General features: G+C 52.2%; 1 protein-coding gene and 2 non-coding genes across 8 annotated transcripts; 2 read left to right on the top strand and 1 right to left on the bottom strand.

The window, feature by feature from the left end:
- Window positions 1-25: 25 nt before the first annotated feature.
- Window positions 26-12,732, bottom strand: TRIM41 (tripartite motif containing 41). Of its 6 annotated transcripts, none has more exons than XR_010157452.1 (8): window positions 11,040-12,616; window positions 5,024-5,119; window positions 2,943-3,173; window positions 2,397-2,419; window positions 2,069-2,196; window positions 1,212-1,658; window positions 837-900; window positions 26-478 (listed from the first exon to the last, which is right to left on the bottom strand). XR_010157452.1 is itself a non-coding variant. In XM_016954509.4 (8 exons), the coding sequence occupies exons 1-8, from the start codon at window positions 11,850-11,852 to the stop codon at window positions 453-455; spliced, it is 1,557 nt and encodes a 518-aa protein (XP_016809998.1). In that variant the 5' UTR covers window positions 11,853-12,732; the 3' UTR covers window positions 26-452. The 6 variants fall into 6 exon arrangements, 5 of the variants coding, with proteins under 5 accessions (XP_016809998.1, XP_063667840.1, XP_016809997.1 ...); XM_016954509.4 differs by having other exon boundaries at window positions 1,483-1,658; window positions 11,040-12,732; XM_063811770.1 differs by having other exon boundaries at window positions 753-900; window positions 1,477-1,658.
- A 651-nt stretch (window positions 12,733-13,383) lies between these two features.
- Window positions 13,384-13,456, top strand: TRNAV-CAC (transfer RNA valine (anticodon CAC)). The gene has a single exon. It is a non-coding gene; the product is annotated as a tRNA-Val (tRNA).
- Window positions 13,457-13,803: 347 nt separating this feature from the next.
- On the top strand, window positions 13,804-13,876 carry TRNAK-CUU (transfer RNA lysine (anticodon CUU)). Its single transcript has one exon. It is a non-coding gene; the product is annotated as a tRNA-Lys (tRNA).
- Window positions 13,877-16,615: the final 2,739 nt, after the last annotated feature.

Raw genomic sequence — 16,615 nt, 5'->3', positions numbered from 1 at the left:
CACCTGAAGGAACAGACCTCACAAGAGAAGCAAATAAACATTTTATTTCCACAGCACGCCTTCCCTTTTCCCAAAGAACATGAGTTCACCTCAGCCATCAAAGCAGAGGGCGAAAGCTGCAAGTGACAAGGCAAGGGGCTCCTAGAAAAATAGATTATACCCAAGGCGCTCCTCTTGGGGACCCAAACCCGTCCCCAGGCTCCCCCTCAGGGCTTGCCAAATGGAATGAAAGGCATGGAAAGGGGCTGGGAGAAAAGCCAGCTCCACTGAACAAAGGGGAGAGGAGCCTGGCAGTGAGCAGACCTGGGAGGGGTGTGGGGTGGGATGAGCTTTGCTCCTTGGTTGAGTGCTGGAAAAGGGAAGGGGGAAGAAATAATTTATGTTGATGTAATTAATGTAATGATGATGTAATGGTGCGTGGTTTCAATCATGGCGACCATTCCAGATCTCTCTCAAGTGAAGCTAAATTCTGGCCGGTCTATGGAGGTAGAAATTGAGGACGGAAGGAAAGTTTAGAATCCCTCCTCCCCAGGAGAATAGACATTTATTACCCAGCTCTACCCTTTGGCCCAGCCTGCCTCCCCAAATGGCTTCCAAATCCCTCAGCTAAAATCTGCATCAGAAAATGGAATTGGAATGGGGATGTTGCCTTGCCCAAACCCTCCAGCCTCAGAACTGATAAAGAGGTTGAAGAGCAGGGGTGGGGAAAAGGAAGTTAAGGAATGAAATTACAATTTCCCCTCATCCCCTACTCAAATTCCAGTCCCAGGGCTGGGCTAGGCAGACTGGGAGAGAAGACCAGGCAGCGGTTCTCATTATCAGGGACCCATGCAGACCTGTTGGACAGACATAGTAGGTGAGAGAAGGCTGAGCTGGAGGCCAGGAGGGTTCTTTAGGCTCCTAGAGGGAGAAGCAGGGGCCTGGGGTCAAGGGGGAGTGGGAAGCAACACAGTAACAAACAGTGGGAAGAGCCTTTGAGCCCTCAAACTTATGGGCCACCCTCCACCACCCACCCCCCAAGTGCTGACAGAGGGGCCCCTGCGGGTGGCAGGATAATCAAGGGCAGAGCTTGATGCGGGTGCCCTTGGAGAGCACCCGGAAGAAAGGAAAGACACGCTCGCCCAGGAAGGCAGCCGAGAAGGTGTGCACGTGGGCTAGAGTCTCTGCGTTGTAGAAGCCCAGGCGCCCAGCTTCATAGTCCAGGTACACACCAAAGCGCCTTGGTTTCTCACTGGGGCTCAGCAGCGTCTGTTCTGTGGAGCTCTGGGCCTGATAGCGTTTGCCGTTGGTGCCCACGCACCACACTTCCCGCTGGAGCAGGGGCTGCTGGGGCAGGTGGAGCCGGCGGCGGCGATGGTGATGGCGCGAGGAGCTGGCATCCCCGCTGCCCACGGAGGAACCCCCAGGGCCCACCTTTTCCTTATGATGGGTTGATTCACGGGCAGCACCCACCGCCCAGCCCCGCCGCCCGCCCACCTCTACCTCCCAGTAGTGCCGGCCGGAGCGGAAGCCCTGGGCCCCCAGTACGCAGCAGTCGGCCGAGAAGCGCTTGGGATGGTCAGCAACCTCCTGCCGCCGCTCTGCCAGGCGGACCCCCCGGCGGTCAGGGGACAGCATCAGGGCCGGGTGAGCCGTGTCAGGGTCCAGCGTCAGGTCCACTTGGGAGGAAGGGAGGACAAATACGCCAGGGCTGGAACGGCTGTTCCCCTGTCAGCAGCCAACTCCACAGATTGGGCCCCCTTCCTCCCTGAATCCAGCTCCCCACACCATCCCAGAGGCCAGCCTCAGATTCCTGCAGGCTCATCTTGCTCCTCACTCTTGTTCCTAGCACACCTGACAGGTCTTCCCCCAGCCTGGCTCTTCCTGCCACTCCACCCCACCCCACCCTCCAGGCCTGCCTGCACTAGGTCTACCTGCTCATGGCTTGAAACCTCAACCTCAGAGTGGCTGCCTGGATCCTGCTCCATCTCAAGCCCCACAGTTTCCCTGGGGCCCAACTTCCCTCAGGACCCAGTCTCAGGTCTGTGAAGGGAAAGGCAAAGGAAGGTCGTGGAGGTGACCTCCCTACCTCTCGCAGCCTGACAGAACATCCGGCTCATTTTCCTCACGATGGCATCTGTCAGGAAGTCATGGCTATGGGGTTGGCACGGGTCAGGGGACCAGACCTCTGGGGGCTGCAGCTGTACCTCTTCACACCTGGAGGAAGGGGACCGGGCAGGGGGTGGGACCACGATATTCCCAGAGGGAAAAGCAAAAGCTGAGGGGAAGGAGAGGAGGGTCCAGGAGATGGAAACTCAGGTCCTGGGGAAGGAAGGAGAGGAGAGGGATACCCAAGAGAAGCAGGGACAGGGAACCAGATGCCACTGGGTCACAAAGGGCAAAGAGTGGGAACACACCTATTGAAAGTCTCCTTGATGTCCTGGGAACAAGAGAAACAAAAAGAGGGAGAGGGAGAAAGAGATAAAGAGAGTGTCAGCTGCACAGGGACAGCGTTCCCCGATCTCCAGTCAGAGACTGAACCTGAGCAGGAAGGGAGAAGCAGCACCCTCACGGCCCTCCATGAACACACATCCATTTCAACCACCCCATGCCTCGCCATACCTAACTCGCCTCATCCTGCTGTGAGCCCAGGGATACTGTCATTTCCACAATACGATTTGCTCACCTTTTTCAGGATGTCACTGTCAAAAAGCCTTTCCTCAACTGTCATTTAAACCTCTCCTACAACCGAATCTTCATGCTTTTCACTGGGTATAATCGCCACACATACCACATTCGACATTAACTCTGTTTCCAGCTTTAAAACATGTTTTTGGTCTTCAGGTTCAATCATTGTGGGTTCCTCCCAGGGAGAAAAGAGGCAGCTCTGGACAGGTGTTTGGTAAGCACTGCCTGACAGCCAACACAGAATGCTGGGGGAACAGGGAGGGGACATCGCTCACCTGGAGCAGCCGGAGACCCCCCTGCTGGCTCCGCTCCTGGGCCTCAGCCAGCAGGCGGCTGAGCTGGGCGGCCTGTTCTGCAAGGCGACTAGCCGCGGCTCCCGCACGCCCCAGCTGGGCTTCATGCATCTCTCTGAGACGCCGTTCCAGCCCTGCCTGCTCTTCAGCCAGAAACCGTGTCAGTCGCCCAAACTCCGAGGCCACCGCTGCCAGCTCTGACTTCATCTGGCTCTGGAATGGTGCAAAGGGGATGGCAGACACCACCTCAACACGTACGAAGATAACCTCCAGTTTTGCAACTACTACTTCTCAATGCAAGGCAAAGGAGCCCTACACTCCCCAGGTCCAAGACAGTCCCGGAAAGAGGCTCATCTCCTACCGGCCTTACTTCTCAGCCTTACCAGATACCACCCCCTTGCTCCCAGCACAGTGGTCTCAAACTCACTAACCTCTGCCTGGAACACTCCTCTCCACCTGATTCTACCTAAGTTGACTCATCCTTCAGGTCCAACCTTAAATATTCCAAGACAAGCCTTCTCTCCTCTCCAGATCTAAATCGGGACCATCCCCACAAATATCCCTGTATCTCTCTGTGGCACATATAATATTGAAACGTTGTGTTTAAATGACATAACTGTTAACATCCTTTCCCCCACTGTACCATGAGCTCCCACTGACAGGGACCAGGAATGTCTTTGTTTGCCAGTGTCCTCGGACGCTGACATAGTACCAATCAGAGTAGGCACCTGGTAAAAATTTTTGAAATGAATAAATAAAAGAATTCAGGCATCAAAACATGAAGTTAGGGTCCCGACGCCATTAAACACAGTGACCTTAAGAAAGTCACCCAAAAGCCCCAGATCAGAACTCGGAAAAACTTTTTCTGTGAAGGTCCGGATAGTAAATATTTTTATGCTTTGTGGGCTAAGAGGCAAAAATCAAGGATATTATGTAGGGACTTAATATCCTGTAACAGAAAAAACTCCTGCCCAGTCCCACCCTATTTGCCAGGGATGGCCCTTCCTGGGTGGTAGGCACACTTTTCACACAGTTACCATCGGCTGCAGACGCTGTGAGTAGCAGGCCAGAGGAGGGTCCTAACTGACCAGACGCGTGAGGGAACAGCCGCCACAGTCAGCTTCACTCTATGCCAGGGGCACACAGCTCCTGTTACCTCTATACCCAGGAGAGCCCAAAAGTATCAACTTGGGCAGCTGGCCAGAAGCAGGATGACTTCCTACTCCCAGACAGATCCTACCATTCAGTGCCTAGCAGTCGCCAGCAGCAGAGTCCCTAACGTTCAGGTGGCAGTGAGCATGGGCCCTGGGTAGTGGCAAGGCCCAGGCACTGGCTGGGAAGGGAGGAGGGAAGAGGGACAGAAGGGGAGGTCCTGGCTTGGTCTATGAAGCTCACAGTGCCAGCCCATTCCAGCAGGACCTGCTGAGGTTATGAGAACAGGCGGGAGGTGGGGAATGGAAAATGTATCTTAAAAGACTCCTTGGAGAAGGGCGAGCAATAATGGAAAAACAAAAAACAGAAAAAGCGGGGGGGGGGGGGGGTCGGGGTGTGCTGAGAAAACACTAGACTAGGGAATATTAGGTCTCCGCGGCGCCAACATACACTAAATCCTGCCCCAGCTTAAACACACCGGCCCCCTCTCAGGACACAGCAAGTGTCCCAGGACAGTGTCCGCCTCATGCTCAGGGCTGCTCTGCCCAGTGCCTGCATGGATCCTGGGGCCGGCAGCTTCTCTGATGGCTGCTATGTGGGTTTTGCTTTGCCCCCTTCAGGCTCTGGTGTCGGGTAGAAAGCCTGTTCTGCAGCCTTGGGCCGGGCACCTAGGCCCTCCAATCCAGGCCTCAGTTTCCACTCCATTTTGGAACCAGGAATGAACATGCCTCCTGATTCTCTAAGGCCCCGCTCTCCTCAGCACCCAGGGAAAGCATCTACCCCTCACCCCTCTCCCAGGCCTTAGCTGTCCCCTCCTCAGGGGACCAAGTCACTCCCTGTGAGAGTGGGAAGCCCTACCTTCCTTGCCTCGACTGTACTGCCCATCAGCCCCGTCGAGAACATTCACCCACCTTCAGTTCTGTCACTCGCCTCTCCTCCTTGGCTTTCATCTTCTGCACAGCCTCCAGGTGCTTCCTCAGTGGTTCCACGTGCCCCTGCAGTTTGGCCTGAGGAAACAGAAAAAGAAAAGTGGGGGCTGGGAGAGGCACCTGCCCTTCAGAGCCTACCTCTGCAATCCTCCCTATAGCAAGATGGGTCAAAGCCTGATCCCTACCCCCCAAAATGGGTGTCAAGTGAGTATTATACCCCTTCCTCCACTTTCTTCTTTCAGATGATGACAAAAGCCTCCAATCCCTCTGTGCACGTCTGCAGAAGCCCCCTGTGTGTACTTTTTTTTTTTTTTTTTTTTTTTGAGACAGAGTCTCGCTCTGTCGCTCAGGCTGGAGTGCAGTGGCACGATCTTGGCTCACTGGAACCTCCGCCTCCCGGATTCAAGCAATTCTCCTGCCTCAGCCTCCCGAGTAGCTGGTACTACAGGTGCCCACCACCACGCCTGGCTAATTTTTTTATTTTTAGTAGAGACGTGGTTTCACCTCGCCATGCTACCCAGGATGGTCTCAATCTCCTGACCTCGTGATCCGCCCACCTCAGCCTCCCAAAGTACTGAGATTACAGGCGTGAGCCACCGCGCCCGGCCGGCCCTGTGTGTATTCTCTAAATGTAGGAGCCTCAAGACTAGAGAGCTCCCACGCTCACAGCTGAGGGGAAGTGGCTTGAGCCCCGCACCAGAGTCTTTCCAGGGGTGCCCTCACCTTTGGTCCCTTTCCCCTTCACAGGCGATCTTCCCCAGAACTCTTCTCTCTAAATACTTTTCTGATGATTTTTTTCCTATGCTAAAACCTTTCCATGGGTCACCACCACTTCCAAAACATTGACCCCACACTTCCAGCCTCACCTCTACACTCAACGCCTTCCACACAGACTGTTAACACGTTTGACCACATAAAATTACTTGTCATTTCCTGAGTATAATTCCATGCTGTTCCCTCTGTCTGGGAGTGCCTTTCTCCACTTGGCCCAAGGTATTCTTCCTTTAAAACAGCTCCCTGAAAATGGCCCTGATCCTCCCCACCCCCAACATCCTCTGTGATCCCAAGAAATATCTAATACATGACTTCCCAGGGCACCAGTGACAGGTGTGCCTCCTCCAGGACACTGCGGAGTCCCTGCCCACACTCTACTTATTTCAACTTCTTTGCTTCTTTCTGCTCATCTGCTTTCTCTCCTGCTCAATTACTTGCTAAATGGCAAAGGACACCGAAACCCCTCTTCCAAAGGTTGTAACTGTTATAGCCAATAGGCACACGAGCTCTGTGTTTCTACAATTTGTAGCCAAATACTTTTCTTTAAAGGGCTGTTAGCCCAGAATGAGTGGAATAAGCCCTACCTATTTGCTCTTTCCTTTTCTATGTCTTCTACTAGCCTGTCTCCTTTTCTTTGAGAGAGAATATAGGGTAGGAGAGCTCCAGCCTGACTCCAATCAGGACCAGAGGGAAGTGAAGTGACCTCAGGCAAGCCATGCTTTCAGTTTCCTCAGCTTCAAATAAGAAGAGAATGGACCTCATGGATAGCACACTTACTGCAGTGCCTGGCATGTAGCAGAAGATCAGTAAATGTTATCTAATATTTGTTCCCTATACCTTAAGCTGCCAGTGACATCCTGATAATGACCGCTGAACTAAAGAGTTTACCAAGCCAGAGTGCAAACAGCAGTTGCTGCACAGGGTAAGTGGTTGTAGACAAAATTATAGTAATAATGGAATTATAGTCAACTCGTGACAATAGCATGAACTACACAAAATTTGGCCTTCTGATATAACTTTCTACTTTTCTAGTCAATAATTTCTCCATTAATTCAGAATTTATAATGCTTAAATTTACCATTTAGTGTTTTTCTTTTTTTTTTTTTTGAGACAGAGTCTTGCTCTGTCGCCTAGAATGGAGTGCAGCAGTGCCATCTCGGCTCACTGCAACATCCACCTCCTGGGTTCAAGCAATTCTCCTGCCTCAGCCTCCCGAGTAGCTGAGATTAAAGGTGCCCACCACCACACCTGGCTAATTTTTGTATTTTTAGTAGAGACAGGGTTTCACCATGTTGGCCAGGCTGGTCTTAACTCCTGCCCTCAAGTGATCTGCCCACCTCTGCCTCCCAAAGTGCTGGGACTACAGGTGTGAGCCACTATGCCTGGACCCTAAATTGCTGACAAAAACAAAAATTAATAAGCACAAATTCAAACAGAGTTCTATTTAAGATATATTTCCTTTTTTTTTTTTTTTTTTTTTTTTTGAGATGGGAGTCTCGCTGTGTTGCCCAGGCTGGAATGCAGTAGCACAATCTTGGCTCACTGCAACCTCTGCCTCCCAGATTCAAGCGATTCTCTTGCCCCAGCCTCCCGAGTAGCTGGGATTACAGGCACATGCCATCATGCTGGCTAATTTTGTATTTTTAGTAGAGACGGAATTTCACCATGTTGGCCAGGCTGGTCTTGAACTCCTGACTTCAAGTGATCCACCTGCCTCAGCCTCCCAAAGTGCTGGGATTACAGGCGTGAGCCACCACAGCCAGCCAGTTATAAGAGAAATTCTCAAAACATTTTTTCTTTTTTTTTTTGAGACAGAGTCTCGCTCTGTTGTCCAGGCTGGAGTGCAGTGGCGCGATCTCAGCTCACTGCAAGCTCCACCTCCCCCGGGTTCACGCCATTCTCCTGCCTCAGCCTCCCGAGTAGCTGGGACTACAGGCACCCGCCACCGTGCCCAGCCAATTTTCAAAACATTTAACTGTCGGGCAGACACAGTAATCCCAGCACTTTGAGGGGCCAAAATGGGAAGATTGCTTGAGGCCAGTGGTTCAAGACCAGCCTGAGCAACACAGCAAGACCCTGTCTCCACGAAAAAAAAAAAAAAAAAAAAAAATTAGCTGGGCATGATGGCACACACCTCCAGTCCCAGCTACTACTCAGGATCACCTGAACCCAGAAGGTCAAGGCTGCAGTGAGCTATGATCATGCTACTGCATTCCAGCCTGGCCAGAGCGAGACCCTGACTCAAAAAAAACAAAACAAACATGTAACTGTTCAGGAACTATATTTATATATCATTTGTGTGTTATTACCTATTCAACAAAAAAAATTTTTACAAAACATTTTGCCAAGCTACTGGTTACTGCATGTACATATCTGAAAAGAATAAATGACCCACTTGTGGCTGGGCGCGGTGCTCACGCCTGTAATCCCAGCACTTTGGGAGGCCGAGGCAGGCAAATCAGAAGGTCAGGAGATCGATACCATCCTGGCTAACATGGTGAAATCCTGTCTCTACTAAAAATACAAAAAAATTAGCCAGGCGTGGTGGCAGTCGCCTGTAGTCCCAGCTACCTGGGAGGCTGAGGCAGGAGAATGGCGTGAACCTGGGATGCGGAGCTTGCAGTGAGCCGAGAACACGCCACTGGACTCCAGCCTGGGCGACAGAGCGAGACTCCATCTCAAAAAAAATAAAAATAAAAAAATAAATGACCCACTTGTAAAATAGCCTATTAAGTCAGAAAGGGAATCACTCAAATTAGTCCTATACAATAAAACTATGTATTTACATTTACTCATCACTTAATGTCAGATTAAATATGTGTATATGGCCTCCCAAACTGCAGAGCGCAGTAAACAGATCAAGAAAAGAGAGTATGGCCAGGCGCAGTGGTTCACACCTGCAATCCTAGCACTTTGGGAGGCCAAGTTGGGCGGATCACCTGAGGTCAGGCGTTCGAGATCAGTCTGACCAACATGGAGAAATCCCGTCTCTACTAAAAATACAAAAAATTAGCCGGGTGTGGTGGCGCATGCCTGTAATCCCAGCTACTCGGGAGGCTGAGGCAGGAGAATCGCTTGAATCCGAGGCAGAGGTTGCGGTGAGCCAAGATCGTGCCATTGCACTCCAGCCTGGGCAACAAGAGTGAAATTCTGTCTCAAAAAAAAAAAGGGGGGGGGAAAGAAAAGAGATTATGACTTTTTTAAATTCCTCACCTACTTCAGGACCTAATACGGGATTTCAGGCAGCGGGCATTGAACAGATTTGGCTAATGCAAATTAAAATCCAGTTTCAGAAGCTCCTTGGAGCAGTCCTACAGGGGGAGGTGAAAGAGAAGGGGTGGAATGCCCATGGATAGTTTGGCCTGGGTTCCTGTTCACAAAGTGACCACACATGATATGATGGGTATGGTTAACTAGGAACTGAGGAGATGGAAAGGACAACAGGACCTCACAATCTCTGCTAAAAATGTAGGGACTAACAGCTAGGCAATGTTACCCATGCAGTGATCCCCATGCTAGACTGGGCTTTTTAAAGATATTCTCCTACTCACTGATTCAGAAACTCTAGTGGTAGGATCCACTGTATTTCTGAAAACCTCCCCTAGTAATTCCAACAATCAGGCAGGTTTAACAATCTTTGTGTAGCCAGGCACAGTGGCTCATGTCTGTAATCCCAGCACTTTGGGAGGCCAAAACGGGCGGATCACCTGAGGTCAGGAATTTCAGAACAGCCTGGCCAACACGGTGAAACCCCATCTCTACTAAAAATACAAAAATCAGCCAGCTGTGGTGGCGAGTGCCTGTAATCCCAGATACTCAGGAGGCTGAAGCAGGAGAATCACTTGAACCCGGGAGGTGAAGGCTGCAGTGAGCCGAGATCATGCTACTGCACTTCAGCCTGGGCAACAGAGTGAGACTCCATCTCAAAAAATTAAAAAAAAAAAAAAAGCCACTCTGTAAAAGAAATTGTTACTTGTGATGAGGTAATGTAGGTATGTCTAGCTGTACCACTCAGAGCTGAGAAACCCTAGACACATTACTCTAAAATTGGGGTAACGAAAATAATACCTAAATGAAGTTATAGCAGGAATCAGGAGAAGGTCTGAAAACATGAGTTATAAAACAAAAAAAGCTCTGTGCAGACCACACAGAGGCTACCCTCTCCTCCTCCTGGTCCCACTGCTTCAAACCCATCCAGGCCTTCACTAAGTATTGCTATTTGTGCTGGCTGCCTTGCAGACAAATCTCCTTTACCTATGTCCAAAGAAGAGTCAAAATGAGAAGTAGGGGCAAGGTATTTGTCAAACTAGAATCAGACTCCAAGAAAGCCACATCAGAAAAGTCAAACAACAGACATCCAAATGGTGGTGGCGTTGTTAGTATACACCAGGGGAAGGGACAGTAAATAACTAAGTCAATTATTACTGAAGCTCTGTGGCCCTCTGTATGGTACTTAAAGCCTCTCTGACTTTGTTTCCCAATCTATAAAATGGGAATGGAAAACATATCAAACTCAGGGTTGTCTGGGTTTTAACGAGACAGTCCATGAAAAGTGCCTAGTACAGTGCCTGGTATACATATAAATGTCCAGTGAATATTAACTATCAATCCTGGACAAATTAAAGTCCAAAGACACTCACAGACTTAATCAAGATTTGACAATGCAACTTGCAGAGCCAGGTCTTCTGACTGAAAAGCTCCTCCTTTCTAGTCAGTGCATAAGAATGACACAGAGCCAACCAAAGTCCTTGAAGACAGAACCAAGCCATATCGTGGTAGGTGGGGAACCCACTGGGAGGCAAGTGCAGGGCATTTGGGTCTGACACTGACACTAGCAGTTATCTCTGTGTTCCTTCTTCTGAGCCTTTTCTTGTCCTTTGAAGCCCCCAGTTCTTTCCATCTCTAGGTGTCTCCGTCAAGGACAGACTTAAGACTCACCCGAAAGAAAACGAGACTTCTGGTAAAGCCCTAGAGACCTGATCTGGCATCACCGGCTTTGCTCTATTTGCTTTGAGGAAGCCATTCTTCACTGCATCTGCTCTGTGTACAGAATCCTTCTCATTCTAATCCACCTTGGTGGCCCTAAGTGTTTAGATAAGCAAACTCAGCTCACCAATACCATGAGGTTCTTTGGTGGGTGAAGAGATGTTTCCTTTTCCCAGGTCCCCTTACTTCCTCTCCGCCCCCCCACTAAACTCCCGTCTTCTCTCTGTACTTCTCTCACCTTGTACTCCTGCACCACCTCCTCCAATGGCACCACGCTGTGCTGTTTGTGGCTCCTGGATTCTCGGCACACCACACAGATGGCCTCTTCGTCTACCTCGCAGAAGAGCTTCAGGGCTTCTTGGTGTTTGGGACAGATGCCCTGATCGGTCACGCGGCTCCCTCGACCAGGGGTTGGGTGCATCTGCCGAATCACCTGGACCATATTGGCCAGCTGCAGGTTGGGGCGGAAGCTCCGCCGAGGAAAGCTCTTTCGGCACTGAGGGCATGTGAAGCACCTCCGAGGGGCTGGAGGCGGGGGCAGTGGGGTCACGGGGTCTAGATCCTCTTCCTCAACCTCCTCCAGCACTTCCTCCTCGTCCTCCTCGTCCTCCCCCCTCAGGTCCTCCTCCTCCATGTCCCCCAAGTAGTAGTCCAGCTCTTCCTCCTCGTCCTCCTCCTCCCACACATAGTCCATGTTGTCCCAGCTGGACCTGCTCATGCCACTGGTCCAGAACACACCCTCTTCTTCCTCCTCCACCTCCTCCTCCATGTCACCCTCGTAGTCTTCATCCCGCATGGGGGTGTCCCACCCCGCGCCAGCCCCCACAGCCTCCACTTCCTCCTCCTCTCCGTCCTCCTCCTCCTCCTCCCGATCTAACTCCTCTCTGTCCTCCTCATCCTCCCCACCCCACAACTGGGTTACACAAACTCGGCAGAAGTTGTGCCCGCAGCCGATGGACACGGGGTCCGTGAAGTAATCGAGGCAGATGGCGCACACCGCCTCCTCCTGAAGGGTCTGCACAGGGTTGGGTGTCATGGCAACGGCAGCCATCTTAGTGTCCAGCCAGCCAGTGTAGAGGTTCGGTGGGGGGGCGAGGGGCGGGGGTCTTCCCTACCGACGCCCTGGCGACCCGGCTCCACCCCCAGCCCTGCCCCTCCACACCTCGCCCCAAGAGCAGCCAGAGATGTCCTCCCGACAACCACCCCAACACACAGTGTTCCCTACTCCCAAACGACAACCGTGTCTCTACGAGGGGAGGGGACAGTGCTGGGCGCCACCGCCAAGTCCCTCAGGTGGCTCTGAGTGCAAGTCTGCCCCAATGCTCCCTTGGACTCCTCATAACCCCCCGCCCCTCCTCACTTCCTGGCCCCGCCCCTAGCTTCCGGCCTCCTTCCCAACACTTCCGGCGTCTACACACCACCTAAGCTCGCGACTTCCCTCCGCTGTCCTGCTACTCCCCCTTTTTCCCGGCGGGGCCCCAGGGCGACAGGAAATGGCGAGGAGACGCTCTAGTCCGCACTAGAGAACAGGGCGGGAGGGCTAGGACGGTGGAGGCCCGCGTCTCTGTGGTAAGGGGCCGCGGGGAACGCAGAAAGAACAGAGGAACCGCCTACCCCCATCCCCCGCCGCTGGGGAGAAACTTCGGGGGGTGGGGGGAGCGCTTGGCGGCCGTCTGCTTTCGGTGCTATCACCGCATCGGCCAGACGCCATCCTACCCTCCCGGCACAGCCGACTGCAGCCGGTACTCCCCACAGCCGATGCCGGAAGCGAGGGGGTGGGTCCGCGGCGCGCCCTGGAGTACTTCCGGCCCTTCTAGGCAGACGACTTTGTTGTGGAGGACTCAGAGGGTCGTCCGGGTCGGACCGGGGGCGGGGCCTGAGAAAGCGCTTCGCGGGTTAGGGCAGCAGACGCCCCACCCTTCCCCAACTGTAGTCGGCGTTTCGCATCCAAGGTAGAAACTGCCAACCGGACACTGTCTCATGGTTTAGATGAACTTCCCTAACTGCCCAGCAGTGAAGAAGTGGTGACGAATCATTACATCTACATTCTCACAGCATCTCTGCAAAAATAGATGCTTTGTGCGGTAGAAATAATACTTGATGCTTAAATAGCTCTTTAAATTTTATTTTTATAGAGATTTGATGTCGATACATAAATAAATAAATGTTGTTTGATGCGAGAAAAATGACGGGGCCATGATTTGTGTACAGAATCTCCAGTGAGTGCCAGACACAGCGTGACGCCAGGGCTGGGCCTGCAGAACTTACCCTGCTCTCAAGGCGGCTCGCGGGAAAACTCCAGATGGACGTCGCGCTTCCTAGGGGGGTGGTCAGGCCTCTGAGTATGTCAGATCGAACGCGCCAAAAACCACGAACCCTCGTGGGTGAACTATGCTAGGCCATTACAGGACCTGCGGACTCGGCTGCGGTGGACAAGTCCGGCTCCAGAACCTGGACACCGCTCAGCCGGCCGCGGCAGGGGTCCCCGGGCCTGTCCTACAAGGGCGTTTGCCTAGAGCTATCCCGGCCGTCTCAGCCGTGTGTATCTTCAGGACGACGCCGGCAGGAAACTAGCCAAGGTGGTTTCCGTAGTGTAGTGGTTATCACGTTCGCCTCACACGCGAAAGGTCCCCGGTTCGAAACCGGGCGGAAACACGTTTTGGTCTGTTCGGGAGAGAACTTCTCTCCCGAGGCCGGCCTTACGTGGCAGGAAGGACATGTGTGTTCCTGCGCTTCGGAGGAACACGGACTGGGGCAAAACTGAAGGAGAGCACTACTCAAGTAAATTCAGGTCTCGCCCCTCACCTAATCTCTTGCTCTTCCCTTCTGAAGCCTATGCAGCCATCACATGTACAGGAATCCGTAGATTTCAGATCCTCGGCTCTAGTGCCTAGAACAGAGCCAGGCGCAGGCGCTTCTTAGTATTTGCACAGTGGAAACGTGCTTACACCTCTGAGGGTAACCTCCGTCTTCAGAGACAAAGTTAGAATACAAACACGACCGCCCGGCTAGCTCAGTCGGTAGAGCATGAGACCCTTAATCTCAGGGTCGTGGGTTCGAGCCCCACGTTGGGCGTAATTTCCTTTTTTTGGAAAGGTTAAGGCAAGTCGTGTTACCTAAGTGCACAAATGGTATTCTCCGTACCAAGACCTAGTGGGTAGCGGATTCACCAACAGTGGGTGTTAGAACTTGGACTAACCTGGTGTTCTCCGATCCGTGTGTGGAAGGCCCCGAGCAGAATTCTCACAACGTTTGCACCCTCGCTAACTCTCAAAGAAAGAATGAGAGGCGGGTACCTGTGGACCAATTCCAGCAGGCCAGCACCGCGGGCTATCGTGCATGCGTGACCCTTTGCTGTAGGCCACTCGCCCACGGGCAGCACATATTAGGCATTTTATGTTTACCAGACGGCCTGCCCCCGTCTTGCTGTGAGACTTGCTGTGCTGGAGGGAACAATGTGGTTTACTGAAACTGGGGTGAGACCGCAGGACGACCCCAGGCGTTCGTGAGCGTCAAAACCTATCTGATTCACTCCCACTTTACTGGGAGATTTAGTGGTTAGGATTCCGCCTTTGTCTCGCTACGACCTGCTTTCGACTCCCTGTCAAGAAAGATGCTTTGTGTCATATGAAACACTTGTCTTCCGTATATTCTTTTTTATGCTCCTGATTTTAAGAGTCTATTTTTGTGAGATGTTGCCCCACAAATACCAGCCTCCACGTTTCCCCCATACATAAATAAAGATAAAAACGGGCCATGCGCCGCGGTGGCTTATGCCTGTAATCCCAATACTTTGGGTAAGCCAAGGCGGGAGGATCGCTTGAGCCCAGGATGGCCTCGAAATTAGTCCTGCAAATATAGGCCTTTTTTCTTTTTTTCTTTTCTTTCTTTCTTTTTTTTTTTTTAAGATGAAGTCTTGCTCTGTTTCCAGGCTGAAGTGCAGTGGCACCATCTCGGCTCACTACGACCTCCGCCTCCCGGGTTCAAGTGATTCCCCTGCCTCAGCCTGCCGAATAGCTGGGACAACAGGCGCTCCACCACGCCCGGCTAATTTTTTGTGTTTAGTAGAAACGGGGTTTCACCATGTTGGCAGGACGGTCTCGATCTCCTGACCTCGTGATCCTCCTGCCTCAGCCTCCCAAAGTGCTGGGATGACAGGCGTGAGCCACCGCGCCTGGCCCCGTTTTGTATTTTTAAGCTGTCGAAGTCTCCTCCGCATACGCACCACACCACGAGAGAAGTCTGTTGATCATAGAAAGCTGGCTTGATCTCGCTGAGCAAAAGATAGCGTCGTCTTCTGTCTCAGACGTAAATCAAAGCGGGGACTTATGAGGGCTATATAGTCTGTGAGGGCGGTCTGGGCAGAAGTTGGTCAACGTTTGTAAATAGGCAGAGTCGCTAGTACAATCCTAGCACATGAGTTATTGGTGTTCAAAGCTGGTGTTCAAAGAGTTTTAAGTTTGACATTTCGTCTTGCACAAATTATTTCGGATTCTTTTGCAGACTGTGATTTCAGGGTTATTTTTTACCACCTTCACTGGGACTGGAAAACATTCTTAAAGGATTCTGGCTTTTTCGTTAAAGTGGAGATGAAGTGGACAGGCTTCTCTTCTTTGTCCTCTAGCAAGCCAAGGGAACGCCCGCTGGAGTTTTTGCTACAATTCCTGCTTTCTCTCCTCTCCACCCCTTCCACCCGTCGCCGCTCTGGCCAGGTCAGGTTTGGGATGCCCCTCCAGGCAAGTGACCCAAGCTGCTCCGGGCACAAAGGCGGCAAGCGTTCAACAGTCGGAGAAGCACGACACACACATGAACCTGGTGGGATCTTTGGCCTCCTCCCAAACCCTGTGGGGATGGGGCCTGGGGAGACTGAGGGACTCACTCTGATTTATATTTCAGGGGGTTCCTTCAGGAGTGATGCAAACAGGGAGTTTGAGGGGGAGTAAGACTGTCGGAGACAGGGGCTGGAAGGACACAGGCCTGGTCCATACAGGAGGCGGCCGGCGCCGGGTGAGGCGGCAGCCAGAGGGAGACGCAGGTGAAGGAGCGGGATGCAAGGCTTGCAGCGGCGATAGATTTGGGTAGTTCCACAACCTAGATCACAGGCTGAGGATGCGGGAGGGGAGGGAAGAAAAAAACAATGACTTAGGTCTCGAACGGTTGGGCGTTAGATGCTGTGAGATACCTGGAAAAACTGCCCAAGACACGCGTGGATCTGAAGCTTGGGAGAACAGTTCTTGCTGGAACCAGAGACGGAGCTAAGGTGTGGGTCCTGCTGCCAGCCGACGTGACGCTCCAGAGTCAGCCTTGGGCGCTCGGAGGCGGAGACGGGATGGGAGAAAAGCCTGCAGCGAAGCGCCCACCCAGGCCTAGGGTGCCGCACAGTGCAAAGGAGATTGGCAGCGTCCAGTTCAGCACATGGTCTCGTAAGAGAAGGCGTCCATGGATTGGGCCACCTGGAGGCCCGTGGTGACCTTGACCAGAGAATCAGACGCACACAAGAAGGGCTCCCGCCCTGCGCCGAATGGAGCGGGCCTTCGGGGTCACAGAGGCAGCAAGGATGCCTGATCAGCAGGACTGCGCCTCGCTTCCAAGCAATCCAGGTATTCGGAAATTAGGCGTCGGCGGCGGAAAAACATTTCACAATATTAAGCAATCGCTACTACTTTTAAATTTACATATATGCAGATCTCCATATGACAGACGTTAAGCGTATTCCAACTCTACATACGTACATACCTTGGATGCTAGGATTGGCGAGTTTTATTTTTATAAAAATACTTAAAATTTTTCATTGAACTTTTAAAATGTAATAAA

The sequence above is a fragment of the Pan troglodytes genome, chromosome 4, assembly GCF_028858775.2.
Source record: "Pan troglodytes isolate AG18354 chromosome 4, NHGRI_mPanTro3-v2.0_pri, whole genome shotgun sequence".
NCBI classification, from domain to species: Eukaryota; Metazoa; Chordata; class Mammalia; order Primates; family Hominidae; genus Pan; species Pan troglodytes.
Note: the sequence above shows the minus strand (reverse complement) of the source record. Positions and strands in the feature narration are given on the sequence as shown.